The 19,267-nt window shown below is 42.0% G+C and overlaps 1 protein-coding gene across 5 annotated transcripts; it reads left to right on the top strand.

The window, feature by feature from the left end:
• Positions 1-1,876: 1,876 nt before the first annotated feature.
• LOC133539575 (UPF0500 protein C1orf216 homolog) lies at positions 1,877-18,538 on the top strand. 5 transcript variants are annotated; one of them, XM_061881587.1, is made up of 3 exons: positions 1,877-2,154; positions 8,820-8,936; positions 13,430-18,538. In XM_061881587.1, the coding sequence occupies exon 3, from the start codon at positions 13,452-13,454 to the stop codon at positions 14,499-14,501; it is 1,050 nt and encodes a 349-aa protein (XP_061737571.1). In that variant the 5' UTR covers positions 1,877-2,154; positions 8,820-8,936; positions 13,430-13,451; the 3' UTR covers positions 14,502-18,538. The 5 variants fall into 5 exon arrangements, with proteins under 5 accessions (XP_061737571.1, XP_061737570.1, XP_061737569.1 ...); XM_061881586.1 differs by lacking the exons at positions 1,877-2,154; positions 8,820-8,936 and adding an exon at positions 8,987-9,089; XM_061881585.1 differs by lacking the exons at positions 1,877-2,154; positions 8,820-8,936 and adding an exon at positions 9,096-9,294.
• The last annotated feature ends 729 nt before the right edge of the window (positions 18,539-19,267 follow it).

Here is a 19,267-nt window from a genome sequence, read left to right as displayed (position 1 = left end):
CATACTTTGGCGACTTATGATATAGAGGTATCATTATTTATCAGTATCTGGCCACCTCTGGTGTAGAGGTATCATTTTTTAGCAGTCTTTGGCTGTCAGGTTCAAACACTGATGACATCTATTAAACAAGACAAAAGGCAAAGAATCAAACAGAGACAGAATTAAATTTGGACTCAGATCCGAGGAGCGACATGGCCACTGTACACTCTTTGTACGGTCTGCACCAAGCTCTGCCCCAAGACCGAACTCCTCCTTCTTTATTTGACTTCCCACAGCTACTTCCTCGTGGAAGTGGGTCGTGAACAGCGTTGCCTTCAGGTCCCGAACAGTTCAAAGAAAGTTCCAAAAAAATGTTCAAAGAGGGTCCCATAAAAGAGTTTGTAAAAATACTTCAAAGAGTTCCTCTGGAAGTTGGGCAGATCCTGCCATCTGTCCGCTTGGAAGTCCGAGTGGAGTTTTACGAGCATTCTTCTTGGAAGGTTTCAGCCTTTTGTCTTCTTGTCCGGAACACAATGTAATACAAAGTTCCTTTTGATAATTTACACACAATTCTTCTGACATTGGCCACCCCTGGTGTAGCGGTTTCATTATTTAGCAATGACCGTACAATTAATTAACATGAAGAAGATCCCAAATCCTGCGAGTGTGTTTTATAGGGTCAAGCAATCCAATCTAATTAGATTTGAAGAGGCTTTTGAGACTTTACGTTCCCTCTTTTGCCTCAAACACAACTTTCTTCTCCCCTGAAGCGTGGACTTTTTTTAAAACAAAAGCCCCCCCTTAACTCCCACTTGAAAGAGCTTATATAGCGGTGTCATTATTTAGCACACTTTGACCACTCCTAATAGAGAGATATCATTATGTATCAGTATTTGGCCACTCCGAGTATAGAGGTATCATTATTTAGCACACATTGGCCATCCCTGATATAGAGGTATCATTATTTAGCACACATTGGCCATCCCTGATATAGAGGTATCATTATTTAGCACACTTTGGCCACTCCTAGTAGATATGTATAATTATTTAGCAGTATTTGGCCACTCCGAGTATAGAGGTATCATTATTTAGCACACTTTGGCCACTCCTAGTAGATATGTATAATTATTTAGCAGTATTTGGCCACTCCGAGTATAGAGGTATCATTATTTAGCATACTTTGGCCACTCCTAGTATAGAGGTATCATTATTTAGCACACCTTGGCCACTCCCAGTACAGAGGTATCATTATTTAGCAGACATTGGCCACACCCGATATAAAGGTAACATTATTTAGCAGACTCTGGCCACCCCTGATATAGGGGTATCATTTTTTTAGCAGTCTTTGGCTGTCAGGTTCAGACACTGATGACATCTATTAAACAAGAAAAAAGTCAAAGAATCAAACAGAGACAGAATTAAATTTGGACTCAGATCCAAGGAGAGACATGGCCACTGTACACTCTTTGTACGGTCTGCACCAAGCTCTGCCCCAAGACCGAACTCCTCCTTCTTTATTAATACAAAGTTCCTTTTGATAATTTACACACAATTCTTCTGACATTGGCCACCCCTGGTGTAGCGGTATCATTATTTAGCAATGACTGTACAATTAATTAACATGAAGAAGATCCCAAATCCTGCGAGTGTGTTTTATAGGGTCAAGCAATCCAATCTAATTAGACTTGAAGAGGATTTTGAGACTTTACGTTCCCTCTTTTTTTCTCCCCAGAGGGGCGGAGTCTATATTAAAACAAAAGCCCCCCTGAACTCCCACTTGAAAGAGCGGGAAGGTTACACGCTCTGGCGTGAAGGCCCCGGCTTCTAAACATCTAGAGGCCACGTATTGCGATTATGAGGAGGGCAGAGTGTGGAATAATTGAAAGGGAAACCGAAGGCTTGCAGCACCCGAGGGTGTTCAGCGTGTTGCTGGGCTGCAGCGACCACTTGATAGAAAAAGAGTCATTTATAGTGCAAAACTAGCCTTCACTTTAGCACGTCCAGGCTCATTTGGATCTTTTTTTGATTAAAATGCCCTTCTCTCTCTTTTTTAGGTTGGCCTCCACGCTGGCGAGCTGACAGAGCGGCCCGCCCCTGGGCCGCTGTCACAGATGGGGTGGGGAGCCGAAGTGGGTCATGATGCTGCAGGCCCGCTGTTCAAACATGAAGCGCGAGGTAAGGCGCGCTCCCTCGGAAGGCTTAGCGCCAACATTGCGGCCTTAATTCCGCTTAGCGCTCTCTTGTCCTCCGTTATGGCTGTTTTGTAACTTTGGAGGGAAAAAAAAAAAAGATGGAGAGCGTGATGATTTTGTGTGTGACGAGGCCTTGGGCGCGTGGTCGTGTTTGATGTATTTTTTATGTGCTTAGGCTACTGGTGAACCGTGGCGGGGGGTTTGTGGGGGGGGGGGGCTAGGGAGGGAGGACGCCTGGAGCTGCTGCACTTGAATAGGGATGTTGTTGAAGGAGAAACGGGGGGGGCAGGGAGGCTTTTCCTGCCGCCAGCAACGACACGTCAGGGGGGGACGAGAGCCGAGAGGAGAGAGACACTTGTTAAGTCTGTCTGATGTAGCCTCTTGATAGCACACACACACACACACACACACACACCTCCAAAAAAATGCACACAAGCTCGACGCGTTTTGAGAAGTCCAACAATACATTTTTCCTCTTCTTGCAGTTGTTCGCAATTAATTCCTGTCATGTCCCCTGGGGGACATATTTAGTTTGTACCTGTCCCCCCCCAAAACATTTAAATAGCTCGGTTGGTAGAGTGGCCGTGCCAGCAACTTAAAGGGTTGCAGGTTCGATTCCCGCTTCTGCTCCTAAGGGGGCCCAGTCTGGAGTGGGAAAAACCCTCCATAGCAAAGCACATATAGATATTACAACGCACATCTCCAGATATCTAGCAACAGAGGGAAGGGAGTTCAAGGTCATTATGGTAGGCCGCAGCTCTCAGGCGCTGACCATCCATTCATCCCCCTATGGGACCTCGTCGAGGGCGTTGGGTTGGGGGGATGGGGTGTGTATGTGTGGCGTATGTTTTTGTGGATGTGTGTGTGTAAGCCGGTGGCCTTGATGTATTGTGCAGTCGCTAGTCCAAAGTCAACAACAACAGTTGTGTGTCCATGAGAGACAAGAAGGGAGTTTGTTGTGTCTTCGCCTCACTGACCTTTAGGAGAGTCTCGAAGCCAGGGAAACAATCCAAGTTAGAATGTTTTGTATGCGGGTGAAAATAAAATTTGCTTTTCACTCTAAATACTCTAAATCCGTACTTGCCAATCATAAATGGCAAAGGCAGCAAGTTAGGCTCGCAGAATAACCCAACATCAAGTTAGCGGAACTCAACTTTTTGGTTAAATAATTCAACGGGGACGGCGTGGCACGGTCGGGAGAGTGGCCGTGCCAGCAACCTGAGGGTTCCTGGTTCGATCCCCGCCTTCTACCAACCTCGTCACGTCTGACATTTAACCCGATTTTTACATTAAATGGTAAATGGCTTGTACTTGCGGTATAGCTCGGTTGGTAGAGTGGCCATGCCAGCAACTTGGGGGTTGCAGGTTCGATTCCCACTTCCGCCATCGTAGTCACTGCCGTTGTGTCCTTGGGCAAGACACTTTACCCACCTGCTCCCAGTGCCACCCACACTGCTTTAAATGTAACTTAGATATTGGGTTTCACTTTGTAAAGCGCTTTGAGTCACTAGAGAAAAGCGCTATATAAATATAATTCACTTCACTATTGAAAAGGGATGTAAAAAAAAAAAGGAATTTCCCGGAAAACCGGGAAATTTTCCCCCTCCAGAAAAACAGCTTTGTTTTTTTGTCCTGATTAAGAAGAATGTTTTGACGGTGGAACTGTGGAAGTGGGTGGAAAAGTGTGGAAGGAGTAGTCTACAAAAAAAAAAGTGTTTGAAAAACAGGGAATTCTGGGAATTCCTGCAATTTGTTTGAACTTGGAAAAATTATAGTTGGAATTTCCAGGATGAGTGGAACATGTTGAAGGTGGAATTGTTGGAATAGGTTGAAAAATGTGGGAGTTGTGGAAGTTTAAAAAATGGACAATTCATTTTGGGGGTGGTATAGCTCGGTTGGTAGAGTGGCCGTGCCAGCAACTTGAGGGTTACGGGTTCGATCCCCGCTTCTGCCATCCTAGTCACTGCCGTTGTGTCCTTGGGCAAGACACTTTACCCACCTGCTCCCAGTGCCACCCACACTGCTTTAAATGTAACTTAGATATTGGGTTTCACTATGTAAAGCGCTTTAAGTCACTTTGAGAAAAAGCGCTATATAAATATAATTCACTTCACATTTTGAATGGGGAATACAGTGGGGCAAAAAAGTGTTAAGTCAGCCAGCGATTGTGCAAGTTCTCCCACTTCAAATGATGACAGAGGTCTGTCATTTTCATCATAGGTACACTTCAACTGGGAGAGACAGAATGGGAAAAAAAATCCAGGAATTCACATTGTAGGAATTTTAATGAATTTATTTGTAAATGATGGTGGAAAATAAGTATTTGGTCAAGCATTCAAAGCTCTCACTGATGGAAGGAGGTTTTGGCTCCAAATCTCACGATACATGGCCCCATTCATTCTTTCCTTAACACGGATCAATCGTCCTGTCCCCTTAGCAGAAAAACAGCCCCAAAGCATGATGTTTCCACCCCATGCTTCACAGTAGGTATGGTGTTCTTGGGATGCAACTCAGTATTCTTCTTCCTCCAAACACGACGAGTTGAGTTTATACCAAAAAGGATACATGGATGATACAGCAGAGGATTGGGAGAATATCATGTGGTCAGATGAAACCAAAATAGAACTTTTTTTGTCCTACAGGGAGTTAGAGGCAGTTTTGTCCGAGCAGGAAGCCGCCTTCTTGTGGCAGCAGCAGTGCAGCAGTAATTTGCGGGCTCATAAAATCCAAACCGGAGCAGTAATTAAAACTCTTTTATCAACTTTTATTCAGAGGTTTCAATCCATCTTCTGTGGTTATTTGAAGCCGACACAACAAACGGCCTCATTGATTGATTGATTGATTGATTGATACTTTTATTAGTAGATTGCACATGAATTGATTAACGTGGACCCCGACTTAAACAAGTTGAAAAACTTATTGGGGTGTTACCATTTAGTGGTCAATTGTACGGAATATGTACTGTACTGTGCAATCTACTAATAAAAGTATCAATCAATCAATCAAACAGTTCAGTACATATTCTGTACAATTGACCACTAAATGGTAACACCCCAATAAGTTTTTCAACTTGTTTAAGTCGGGGTCCACGTTAATCAATTCAGAGGAGATAATGTTTGAAAAAAAGCGACATTTTTTTACCCAACGTTTGTATTGAAGGGGGAATTGCAAACTTCCTGTTGATTTTAGCTGGGGGCTGTCAGTGTATGAAATATAGGTCTAAATGAGACCTACATAGAGGTTTTTGTGTCATGTTTGTACGACATTCCTAGTAGAAGTTAGAGACAGTTGTGTCTGTGTTTTCTCCATAGGGGGCGCTAGAGCGTAATTTTGAGTTTTGGGGTTTGGTTTTTTTTGATTAGATCGCCATTGTCAGCAGTCCTGATGTGTGTGTCCAATTTGGTGAGTTTTGAAGCATGTTAAGGGGGTCAAATTACAGCTCAAAGAGGCGGCGGTATAATAATAAAGAATAATAATAATAAAACCTTAGAAATCCAATAGGGTCCTCTGTCCCAGAGGGACATCGGTCCCTAATAAAAAACTATTTATAAAGAAGGGTGTGTTCAAGGACATTACGTAAAAAGTAAGCGATCATCCAGCGATAGATACAGTCGATAATTGGAAAACAGATTTATTGATTGAGATGCAAAACTGGGCTTCATCTGTATTCTTCATATTTCCTGAATTGAGATGAAAAACTGAGCTTCTCCTGTATTCCTTTAGATTTCCTGAAGACATGTTTGAACCCAGCGTTCTCATGATGTGATGATGTAACTATTATTTTGGCCGCCATGACACATCATGTGTCTACTAATGTGTGCCCGCGGCAACACACTGGAAACTAAAAACATGACTTTTTCTGCAAATCTAACTCTCAAACTTCTGCTTTTGCCACTAATACCTCCGCCTTCACCGGGAACTTATGTCATCGCTTGCATTATTAGTTAGCCAGTTAGCCAGCAACATTACTCAAAAAGCCCTGAGCCGATTTTAATGAAATTACTTAAAAAGTAATGTTAAGTAATTGAGTTTTTGCATTATTTTTCTTCACGAGGCGGAACTTCTCTGTGTCTGTATGACAAAGAGAGATGATGACAACAGGGTTCACACTGTTTATTTAATTCTGCTATAGGACAAACGCACTCAGCTGCTGCAAAGAGTGAACCCTCTTGCAGCCTGTTTGATAACTATTCATATGTTTATTAATTCATTGATGCTTATGTTCGTCTCTCAGTCTGTTTCCTTGCAATCTGGCTCCAAAAGTTAGGGGCAGATTTTGATGACGCTTTGAGAAATGGAATAGAAGTGCTTACTGTCTCCCGTGCATTTTTTGTCTTCTGCACTTTTTAACGTCCAAAACATTTTTACACTATTGAATGGAGACAAGTCAAACATTAGTGCCAGGCGGAAAATGTCTGAAAATGGGCTTTCTGGGGCTGCTGGGACAATGATTGACAGCACGCAGCGGCTGACCGATCAGCAGTCAGATGCCAGATAAGAACAAGTTGGCCTCCACACGGCGATATAAACCACAAACAAGTAAGACAAAAATCTTTGTTCCAGCGGAGATGGTTCAAATCCCAGCCAGAACATACGTGGTGAAGATTAAACTAAACATAATGCAATATCAATCAATCAATCAATGTTTATTTATATAGCCCCAAATCACAAATGTCTCAAAGGACTGCACAAATCATTACGACTACAACATCCTCGGAAGAACCCACAAAAGGGCAAGGAAAACTCACACCCAGTGGGCAGGGAGAATTCACATCCAGTGGGACGCCAGTGACAATGCTGACTATGAGAAACCTTGGAGAGGACCTCAGATGTGGGCAACCCCCCCCTCTAGGGGACCGAAAGCAATGGATGTTGAGCGGGTCTAACATGATACTGTGAACGTTCAATCCATAGTGGCTCCAACACAGCCTCGAGAGTTCAGTTCAAAGCGGATCCAAGACAGCAGCGAGAGTCCCGTCCACAGGAAACCATCTCAAGCGGAGGCGGATCAGCAGCGCAGAGATGTCCCCAGCCGATACACAGGCGAGCGGTCCATCCTGGGTCTCGACTCTGGACAGCCAGTACTTCATCCATGGTCATCGGACCGGACCCCCTCCACAAGGGAGGGGGGGACATAGGAGAAAAAAGAAAAGAAGCGGCAGATCAACTGGTCTAAAAAGGGAGTCTATTTAAAGGCTAGAGTATACAAATGAGTTTTAAGGTGAGACTTAAATGCTTCTACTGAGGTAGCATCTCATGTGTTGCAATGTTAATATTTCATCATAGATGTATAAACTATCAGACTGCGTGGTGGCTAGTAGTGGCTTTCAGTAGGCCTTTAAAACTCATTTTTATACTCTAGTCTTTAAATAGACCCCCCTTTTAGACTAGTTGATCTGCCGTTTCTTTTCTTTTTCTCCTCTGTCCCCCTCTCCCTTGTGGAAGGGGTCCGGTCCGGTGGCCATGGATGAAGTACTGGCTGTCCAGAGTCGGGACCCAGGATGGACCGCTCGCCTGTGTATCGGCTGGGGACATCTCTGCGCTGCTGATCCGCCTCCGCTTGGGATGGTTTCCTGCTGGCTCCACTATGGACGGGACTCTCGCTACTATATTGGATCCACTTTGGACTGGACTCTCACCGTTATGTTGGATCCACTATGGATTGAACTTCCACAATATCATGTTAGACCCGCTCAACATCCATTGCTTTCGGTCCCCTAGACCAGTGGTTCTCAAATGGGGGTACGCGTACCCCTGGGGGTACTTGAAGGTATGCCAAGGGGTACGTGAGATTTTTAAAAAATATTCTAAAAATAGCAAAAATTCAAAAATACTTTATTAATATATTTATTAAATAATACTTCAACAAAATATGAATGTAAGTTCATAAAGTGTGAAAAGAAATACAACAATACAATATTCAGTGTTGACAGATAGATTTTTTGTGGACATGTTCCATAAATATTGATGTCAAATATTTCTTTTTTTGTGAAGAAATGTTTATAAGTAAGTTGATGAATGCAGATGGATCTCTATTACAATCCCCAAAGAGGGCACTTTAAGTTGATGATTACTTCTATGTGGAGAAATCTGTATTTATAATTGAATCACTTGTTTACTTTTCAACAAGTTTTTAGTTATTTTTATATATATTTTTTCCAAATAGTTGAAGAAAGACCACTACAAATGAGCAATATTTTGCACTGTTATACAATTTAATAAATCATAAACTGATGACATAGTGCTGTATTTTACTTCTTTATCTCTTTTTTTCAACCAAAAATGCTTTGCTCTGATTAGGGGGTACTTGAAGTAAAAAAAAATTCACAGGGGGTTGAAAACCACTTCTCTGGAGGGGGGGGGGGGGGGGGGGGGGTTGCCCACATATGCGGTCCTCTCCAAGGTTTCTCATAGCCATCATTGTCACTGTCACCGACGTCCCACTGGAGTGAGTTTTTCCTTGCCCTTAAGTGGGCTCTACCAAGGATGTCGTTGTGGTTTGTGCAGCCCTTTGAGATACTGGTGATTTAGGGCTATATAAATAAACATTGATTGATCCTCACATCAAACCAGTATATGTGTTTATGCAACTAATTACACACTGTAATGTTTTTTTCTTTGATTATTTCCCTGCCCTCCCAACTGGAGTGAGTCAGATGATGGGAAGCAGAGGAAGAGGAAGAAAAACAGCGTCGGAGGAGGAGGAGGAAAAACGTCAAAGGCGCAGCGTCCTGCTTCTCCACCCACCAGCGACGCCACATTAAGGTAAGATCTATTCTTTTTATTTTTTTTTTCATTTTTTTTTTAAATGCGGTATGCAAATGAGCGTGGAATTCCCGTCAAGTGACAACAAATAGGAAAGCGCGGGAGGTTGAGTTGCTTTCAGCGAGGAGGGACGCGGAGAGGCGCACAGATGGGGTGAGTCTTGCGTAACACACACGCCTTTTGCCGCATCCATTCGCCTTCGGTCGACATTGGGGGAAAAAAGCAACGCAAGCTTTGTATTTTGCGGAGTTATGCAGCCCGCCGGCGCCATTACTCGTCGTTTTAATGCGCTCTTTTGCCGCCATCTGGAAGCTCTCTTAAACACTCGAAACATCCGCCCCGCCTCGACGCTGTTGTGGTACTATCTTCTTTTTCCTCCTATTTTATTAATTACATAGTTGTATATATTGGTGTTTTATGCTGAGATAAGAGAATACAGACCGGAAGTGGAATTGTATATATTGGTGTTTTATGATGAAAGAGAGAATACAGACCGGAAGTGGAATTGTATATATTGGTGTTTTATGCTGAGATAAGAGAATACAGACCGGAAGTGGAATTGTATATATTGGTGTTTTATGGTGAGATACGAAAATACAGACCAGAAGTGGAATTGTATATATTGGTGTTTTTGTCCTGAGATGCGAGAATACAGACTGGAAGTGTAATTGTATATATTGGTGTTTTATGCTGCGATGCGAGAATATAGATTGAAAGTGGAATTGTATATATTGGTGTTTTTGTACTGAGATACAAGAATACAGACTGGAAGTGGAAATGTATATATTGGTGTTTTATGCTGAGATGCGAGAATACAGACTGGAAGTGGAATTGTATATATTGTTGTTTTGTGCTGGGATGCGAGAATACAGACCGGAAGTAGAATTGTATATATTGGTGTTTTATGCTGAGATACAAGAATACAGACCGGAAGTGGAATTGTATTTATTGGTGTTTTTGTGCTGGGATGCGAGAATACATACCGGAAGTGGACATGTATACATTGGTGTTTTATGGTGAGATGCGAGAATACAGACCGGAAGTGTAATTGTATATATTGGTGTTTTTGTGCTGGGATGCGAGAATACAGACCGGAAGTAGAATTGTGCATATTGGTGTTTTTGTCCTGAGATACAAGAATACAGACTGGAAGTGTAATTGCATATATTGGTGTTTTATGCTGCGATGCGAGAATACAGACCGAAAGTGGATTTGTATATATTGGTGTTTTTGTGCTGGGATGTGAGAATACAGACCAGAAGTGGAATTGTATATATTGGTGTTTTATGCTGAGATGCGAGTATACAGACCGGAAGTGGAATTGTATTTATTGGTGTTTTTGTGCTGGGATACAAGAATACAGACTAGAAGTGTAATTGTATATATTGGTGTTTTATGCTGCGATGCGAGAATACAGCCCGGAAGTGGAGTTGTATATATTGGTGTTTTTGTGCTGGGATGCGAGAATACATACCGGAAGTGGACATGTATATATTGGTGTTTTTGTGCTGGGATGCGAGAATACATACCGGAAGTGGACATGTATATATTGGTGTTTTTGTGCTGGGATGCGAGAATACATACCGGAAGTGGACATGTATATATTGGTGTTTTATGGTGAGATGCGAGAATACGGACCGGAAGTGGAATTGTATATATTGGTGTTTTTGTGCTGAAATGTGAGAATACAGACCGGAAGTGGAATTGTATATATTGGTGTTTTATGCTGAGATGCGAGAATACAGACCGAAAGTGGAATTGTATATATTGGTGTTATTGTACTGAGATACAAGAATACAGACTGGAAGTGGAAATGTATATATTGGTGTTTTATGCTGAGATGCGAGAATACAGACTGGAAGTGGAATTGTATATATTGTTGTTTTGTGCTGGGATGCGAGAATACAGACCGGAAGTAGAATTGTATATATTGGTGTTTTATGCTGAGATACAAGAATACAGACCGGAAGTGGAATTGTATTTATTGGTGTTTTTGTGCTGGGATGCGAGAATACATACCGGAAGTGGACATGTATACATTGGTGTTTTATGGTGAGATGCGAGAATACAGACCGGAAGTGTAATTGTATATATTGGTGTTTTTGTGCTGGGATGCGAGAATACAGACCGGAAGTAGAATTGTGCATATTGGTGTTTTTGTCCTGAGATACAAGAATACAGACTGGAAGTGTAATTGCATATATTGGTGTTTTATGCTGCGATGCGAGAATACAGACCGAAAGTGGATTTGTATATATTGGTGTTTTTGTGCTGGGATGTGAGAATACAGACCAGAAGTGGAATTGTATATATTGGTGTTTTATGCTGAGATGCGAGTATACAGACCGGAAGTGGAATTGTATTTATTGGTGTTTTTGTGCTGGGATACAAGAATACAGACTAGAAGTGTAATTGTATATATTGGTGTTTTATGCTGCGATGCGAGAATACAGCCCGGAAGTGGAGTTGTATATATTGGTGTTTTTGTGCTGGGATGCGAGAATACATACCGGAAGTGGACATGTATATATTGGTGTTTTTGTGCTGGGATGCGAGAATACATACCGGAAGTGGACATGTATATATTGGTGTTTTTGTGCTGGGATGCGAGAATACATACCGGAAGTGGACATGTATATATTGGTGTTTTATGGTGAGATGCGAGAATACGGACCGGAAGTGGAATTGTATATATTGGTGTTTTTGTGCTGAAATGTGAGAATACAGACCGGAAGTGGAATTGTATATATTGGTGTTTTATGCTGAGATGCGAGAATACAGACCGAAAGTGGAATTGTATATATTGGTGTTATTGTGCTGAGATGTGAGAATACAGACCGGAAGTGGAATTGTATATATTGGTGTTATTGTGCTGAGATGTGAGAATACAGACCGGAAGTGGAATTGTATATATTGGTGTTATTGTGCTGAGATGTGAGAATACAGACCGGAAGTGGACATGTATACATTGGTGTTATTGTGCTGGGATGCGAGAATACAGAGCGGAAGTGGAAGCGGGGGAGTCAGGGAGGAGGGTTGTTGGACTGACAGCAGCCCCAAGTCAGCATTAGAGACATTTCCATTTTAAGTGGACATGAAATATGTGATGCTAATGGAAGATGAGTGCAGCACAGAAGCCTGTAGTTATTAGAAACCAGGGATTAAAAAACAACAACACATTTATGAGCCAGGAGGAGTCTGTGTGGAAGAAAGACCTCATTGCAACGGACATAGCGTTCCATAAGCCGCTTATAGCAGTATTTTATTAACGAACATACTCAGGAGTGACATTCACGCTGACTTTGCCGGAAATATTATTGTCTGATTATGTCACTCAAACATAGACCTGAACGGTGCATTTTTACATACAGTAGGGGTCTCCAAACTACGGTCTTAGGGTGGGATCCAGCCCGCCGATGTCCACAAACTGTCCCGCGGGACGTCCCAAATTAAAAGGGAAATAATAATTTTAACAGTTGAATACATATTTTAACAGTCATACAAGTGTGAGGAATCAAGCACACCTAAGGTAATTGAAAGTTTTATTTTGAAAATAATTATATAGATTCTTAACGGTCACACAAGTTTGAGGAATCATGCACTCTTAATGTCATTTGAAGTTTTATTTTGAAACATGATAGATTTGTAACGGTCATGCAAGTGTGAGAAATCAAGCATTCTTAAAGTCATTTAAGCTTTATTTTGAAAAGTGATGTATAGATTCTGAACTGTCATACAAGTGTGAGGAATCAAGCGCTCCTAATCTCATTTAAAGTTTTATTTTGAAAATAATCATATAGATTCTTTACAGTCATACAACTTTGAGGAATCAAGCACTCTTAATGCCATTTAAAGTTTTATTTTGAAAAGCGATTGATTCTTATTTGTCATACAAGTGTGAGGAATAAAGCACTCTTAAGGTAATTGAAAGTTTTATTTTGAAAATAATTATATAGATTCTTAACGGTCATATAAGAGTAAGGAATGAAGCACTCTTAATGTCATTTGAAGTTTTATTTTGAAACGTGATAAATAGATTCTTAACTGTCATACAAGTTTGAGGAATCAAACACTCTTAACGTCATTTGAAGTTTTATTTTGAAAAGTGATATATTTGTAACGGTCATACAAGTGTGAGGAATCAAGCACTCTTAATGTCATTTGAAGTTTTATTTTGAAAAGCGATTGATTCTTAACTGTCATACAAGTGTGAGGAATCAAGCACTCTTAAGGTAATTGAAAGTTTTATTTTGAAAATAATTATATAGATTCTTAACGGTCATATAAAAGTAAGGAATGAAGCACTCTTAATGTCATTTGAAGTTTTATTTTGAAACGTGATGTATAGATTCTGAACCGTCATACAAGTGTGAGGAATCAAGCACTCTTAATGTCATTTGAAGTTTTATTTAGAAAAGTGATAGATTTGTAACGGTCATACAAGTGTGAGGAATCAAGGACTCCTAATGTAATATATTGATGTGTTTTTCCAGTGAGAACCAGTCCAGACCCGGGATGCTTCACCAGGACCAACATCTGGCCTACGGAGGTCAAGGCAACAACAATCGCTCCTCCTCGTTGCCAAACAGGAAGTACGACCAGGACGGCAACTTCAACTTCCTGTCCGACAGAGACGACCTCACAGGGACAGGCGATGAGAATCAGAACCGCCAGCGTCCTTGCAAACTGGGTCCTCTGGGCCCCGACCCCGCCCACTCGTCCTCCCACAGAAACTCTGGGGTCCTGTCGCCTCGTTCCCGCCTGCCCTGCTGGAGCACGTTGGACCCCCTGCCGGAAATCGAACACGGGGATGACGGGTCCGGCCGCGTGCCGCCCGATGGTGCGGAGGAAAGGAGGCTGGAGGAGGAGGAGGAGGAGGAGGGTCATCAGCGGGAGAAAATGGAAGTTCTCAGGAAGAGGAGCAGCATCCCGAGCAGGCAGGAGATGGAGGAGATGATGAGGCTTGAGAAGGACGAGGAGTGGGGGGACAGCGAGTCTGACTCGGACTCTGGCGGCAGCATGTCCTCCCTCACCATGGAGACCAGGGGCGACTGGATGTCCTCAGGAGGATGGGACCGCATGGGAGTCGGGGAGCCCAGATTGAGCCAGCAGGACTTGGACTCCAGGAGGGGCAGCTCCAGAGAAGCCTCATCCTCCTCCTCCTCATCCTCCGCCGCCGCACGCCGACGAAGCCTGGGCCGCAAGTCCTTGTCCATGTCCAGGAGCAACCTGGAAGACCTCTTGGAGGAAGGGGCGGAGGATCCACGCCGCCAGTCCACCGACTCGGACAACGGCGAGGCCCCCGAGCTCCTGGACGCCGTGTGGACGCTGCGGGACCGCGAGAGGTTCAAGGCGCAGGAGATGGAGAAACACCAGGTGCAGCTGACCATGTACCGCCGCCTGGCGCTGATCCGCTGGGTCCGCACCCTGCAGGGCCGCGTCCAGGAGCAGCAGAACCGGCTGCAGTCCAGCTTCGACGTCATCCTCACCAACAGGAAGGAGCTGCTGCGCATGGGCGCCGCCGTCATCAACGCCGCGCCCGCCGCTGCTGTGGGACAATCGTAGGACCCACGGAACATTCCTGTCCACTAGGCGGCGCTGTAACCCTTAGACGTAAGACCACTCATAGCCAATCAGAAGACTTGAAAGCAGCGTCACTCATGGAACTACAGAACCAACGTCCACTGCTGTGGACATTTGTCTTTTGTTTTTCAGTGGATGTTTGTCTTTTGTTCATTTTTTCAAAATGTACAACTGAAACAAAAAATAGACCAAAACACTAACGTCCACTGCAGTGGACATTTGTCTTTTGTTTTTTAGTGGACATTTGTCTTTTGGTTTTTTTTTCAAAATGTACAACTGAAACAAAAATACACCAAAACACCAACGTCCACTGCAGTGGACATTTGTCTTTTTTTTTTTTTCTTCCCAAAATGTACAACTGTAGCAGAATATAGACCTAAACACCAATGTCCACTGCAGTGGACATTTGTCTTTTGCATATGAGTGCTTTTTTTTTTTTTTTTAAATGTACAACCAACAAAAAATAGATCGAAAAAAACAATGTCCACTGCAGTGGACATTTGTCTTTTGCTTTTTTTCAAAATGTACAACTGTTACAAAAAATAGTACAAAAAAACAACGTCCACTGCAGTGGACATTTGTCTTTTGAATAAGAGTGCTTTAAAAAAAAAAAAAAAAAAAAAAAGTACAACTGTAACAAAAAATTTACCAAAAACCAACGTCCACTGCAGTGGACATTTGTCTTTTTTTTTTTTTTTTCTAAATGTACAACTGTAGCAGAAAATAGACCTAAACACCAATGTCCACTACGTCCACTGCGAAAGACGAATGTCCACTGCAGTGGACAGTTGTCTTTCGCATAAGAGTGGTGTTGTTTTTTTTCAAAATGTACACCTGTAACAAAAAATTGACCCGAAAAACTATGTAGATTACAGTGGACATTTGTCTTTTGCATAAGGGTTTATATATATATATATATATATATATTATTTTTTTTTCAAATTGTACAACTGTGACAAAAAATAGACAGAAAAACCAAAGTCCACTGTCTTTTTCTTTTTTTTCTTTTCTTCAAAATGTACAACTGTAACAAAATACCACCGTCCACTGTAGTGGACGTTTGTCTTTTGCATCACAATGCTTTTGTTCAAAATGTGCACTTGTAACACTCTTTTGTCCACTGCAGTGGATGTTTGTTTTTTTGGTCTATTTTTTTGTTACAGTTGTTCATTTTGAAAAATAATGTCCACTGCAGTGGACATTTTTGTATTTTTTTTTTAACATTTAAAACTGTACCAAAAAATAGACCCAAAAACAATGTCCACTACAGTAGAAATTGGTCTTTTGTGAAAAGTGTTTTGTTTTTTGTTTTTTTTCCCAAAGTGTACAACTGTTACAAAAAATAGACCAAAAAACAAACGTCCACTGCAGTGCACAAAAGAGTGGAGGGAACTTAGATGTTGAGTTCCAGTTGCAGCAACAGCATATATAATAAGTGTAGAGTACAGTGGAGATCATGGCTCCACCAGACTCTTCTATCTATACTCACCTAAGAGCCGGCGTCCACTGGAGTGGACGTTTGTGTTTTGCATAAAAGGGCTTTCTTTTGTGTGACAAAATCAAACGTCCACCAGAGTGGACAAACGTTGAAGTGGCTAGCACATATATGATCCCCTGTCCTTGCAGCGATGTACAGTAGGTTCCAGTAGCAGCAACACCATATATAGCATGCACACTATTTTGCTATGTATATTCTCTTAAAAGCCAGCGTCCACTGCAGTGGACATCTGTGTTTGTCTAAAATGTGGACTTTCGACCAGGACCAAACGTCCACTGCAGTGGACACGGGGATAAGGACGATATCACACTATGAAGGCGCAACAAGCATGTAGTACATGTCCAAGGTTCTGTTGTTATAGAATTTGTTACACTCCATTATTTATTATTGAAACACGACTTGATTTAAAGTCACAGTACGACTTTAAAAAAGTATGTGAAAGTTTTTTCTTTGTCTCAAAAAACATTTTAGATTAGAGGGAATTTAATTGAAGCTCTCCGCTTTGTAGATTTTGGGTAAAAAATAAATTTTCCGGTGGATTGTAATAGAAGATACTTGCCAACCGTCCCGATTTTTCCTGGAGACTCAGGAATTTTAGTGCCCATTTCTGCCGATTTCCACCCGGACAACAATATTGGGGGCGTGCCTTAAAGGGACTGCCTTCAGCGTCCTCTGCAACCTGCCGTCACGTCTGCTTTTTGTCCACAGTAACAGCGTGTCTGCCCAGTCACATAATATATGCCGCTTTTACACATACACATAAGCGAATGCAATGCATACTTGGTCGACAGCCATACAGGTCACACTGAGGGTGGCCGTATAAACAACTTTAACACTGTTACAAATATGCGCCACACTGTGAACCCACACCAAACAAAAATGACAAACACATTTCGGGAGAACATCCGCACCGTAACACAACAGAACAAATAATCAGAAATTTCCAAAACAGAAAGTGCAAGATTGTCGGAGACATTTTAAAACAAGCTATTAGTGCACTTTTGTGCATGATGTCACTAAGATGACATATCAAAACTACGGATGTCCGATAATATCGGTCTGCCGATATTATTGGCCGATAAATGCTTTAAAATGTAACATCGGAAATTATTAGTTTTAGTAAAATTTGCGACTCTTTTAAACGCGGCTGTGTACACGGAGGCAGGGAGAGGTACAGAACACCACTAATCATTAAAGGCACTGTCTTTCCGTACCGGCAAAGTCACACATTATTTACAGCTTTTCATGCACACGAGTGAATACAAGGCATACTTGGTCAGCTACCATACATGTCACACTGAGGATGGCCGTATAAACAACTTTAACACTGTTACAAATATGCGCCACACTGTGAACCCACACCAAACAAGAATGACAAACACATTTCGGGAGATCTTCCGCACCGTAACACAACAGAACAAATAACCAGAAATTTCCAAAACAGAAAGTGCAAGATTGTCGGAGACATTTTAAAACAAGCTAATAGTGCACTTTTGTGCATGATGTCACCAAGATGACGTATCAAAACAAGGGATGTCCGATAATATCGGTCTGCTGATATTATCGGACGATAAATGCTTTAAAATGTAATATCGGAAATTATCGGTATCAGTTTCAATTGGTAAAATTTGTGACTATTTTAAACGCGGCTGTGTACACGGAGGCAGGGAGAGGTACAGAACACCACTGATCATTAAAGGCACTGTCTTTCCGTACCGGCCAAGTCACACAATATTTACAGCTTCTCATGCACACGAGTGAATGCAATGCATACTTGGTCAACAGCCATACAGGTCACACTGAGGGTGGCCGTATAAAAAACTTTAACACTGTTACAAATATGCACCACACTGTGAACCCACACCAAACAGGAATGACAAACACATTTCGGGAGATCTTCTGCATTGTAACACAACATAAACACAACAGAACAAATACCCAGAATCCCTTGCAGCACTAAATCTTCCGGGACGCTACCAACAACCCCCCCCCAGACCTCCTGAATTCGGAGGTCTCAAGGTTGGCAAGTATGCAATAGAAGAAAGAAACCGACACCTTCATGTCGCTTCCCAACCTACACAGTGAAGTTTTACAAGCCTTCTGCTTAGTAAGATCAAAGACAGCTTTTGTCCTCTCGCCAGGACCTCATGGCAACACAAAAGTTTTGCGATAACTTAGCTGTATCGTCCACTTTTTCAGCCATTAAAAAAACTAACTAATAGAAGTTGGAGAAAAAAAAAAGTTTTTCCTTTTAAATGCACTTGGGGGGGGAAAAACCTTGCTAAAATGGAAGTTTGCTAACATTAAGTCACACTAAAACCGAAGCATTTTTTTTTAAAATACTTGGTTTGCTTGGAATTTAGGACCATCCGAGGTCCTTTTGTGTAACCTTTTTTGGACATTTTAACAACATGCAATCATTTATTTATTTTTTGTCGACGTTGTCAAAACCATCCGCTGTATGTAGAGACCAAGCTGTAGAAATCAATAATAAGTCGATCAATAAATATCTCATTAAGTGCTGTGTCTTGCTTGTTAGAAACCAGTCTTTATTAGGGACCGAATGTCCCTTTGGGACAGAGGACCCTATTGTGTTTCTAAGGTTTTATTATTCCGCCGTCTCTTTGAGCTGTAATTTGACCCCCTTAACATGCTTCAAAACTCACCATGTTTGACACACACATCAGGACTTGCAATAATTGCCATCTAATAAAAAACCAAACCCCAAAACTCAAAATTGCGCTCTAGCGCCTCCTGGGAATAAAACACAGACAAAACTGGTCTTGGAAAGAAAACACAGACAAAACTGCTTGTAACTTCCGGTAGAAAGGCCGTAGAGACATGAAACAAAAATTCTATGTAGGTCTCACTTAGACCTACATTTCATTCATTGACATCCTTTAGCAAAAATCAACAAGAAGTTGGAAATTACCGCTTCAAAAACCCGTCACCTTTTTTCAAACATTATCTCCTCTGAGCGCATTTGTTGTGTCGGCTTGAAACTCGCACAGGAAAGAGATTGAACCCTTCTGATTAAAAGTTGCGCAAAGAGTTTTTCTAACTGCTCCGGTTTTGATTTTACGAGCCTTCAAAGGACTGCTGCGCTGCTGCCGTCTCAAGATGGCCGCTTAAAAGCAGGAAGCACCAGCGTGACCATACAATGCAGAGAAGGTAGGTAATGTGCAGGTAAAGATATGTTGACTGGGTGAAAGGAGGAGGCACCAGTTGGACACCAGGATACAGAGAAGGT

The sequence above is a fragment of the Nerophis ophidion genome, linkage group LG21 (genome assembly GCF_033978795.1).
Source record: "Nerophis ophidion isolate RoL-2023_Sa linkage group LG21, RoL_Noph_v1.0, whole genome shotgun sequence".
NCBI lineage: Eukaryota > Metazoa > Chordata > Actinopteri > Syngnathiformes > Syngnathidae > Nerophis > Nerophis ophidion.
Note: the sequence above shows the minus strand (reverse complement) of the source record. Positions and strands in the feature narration are given on the sequence as shown.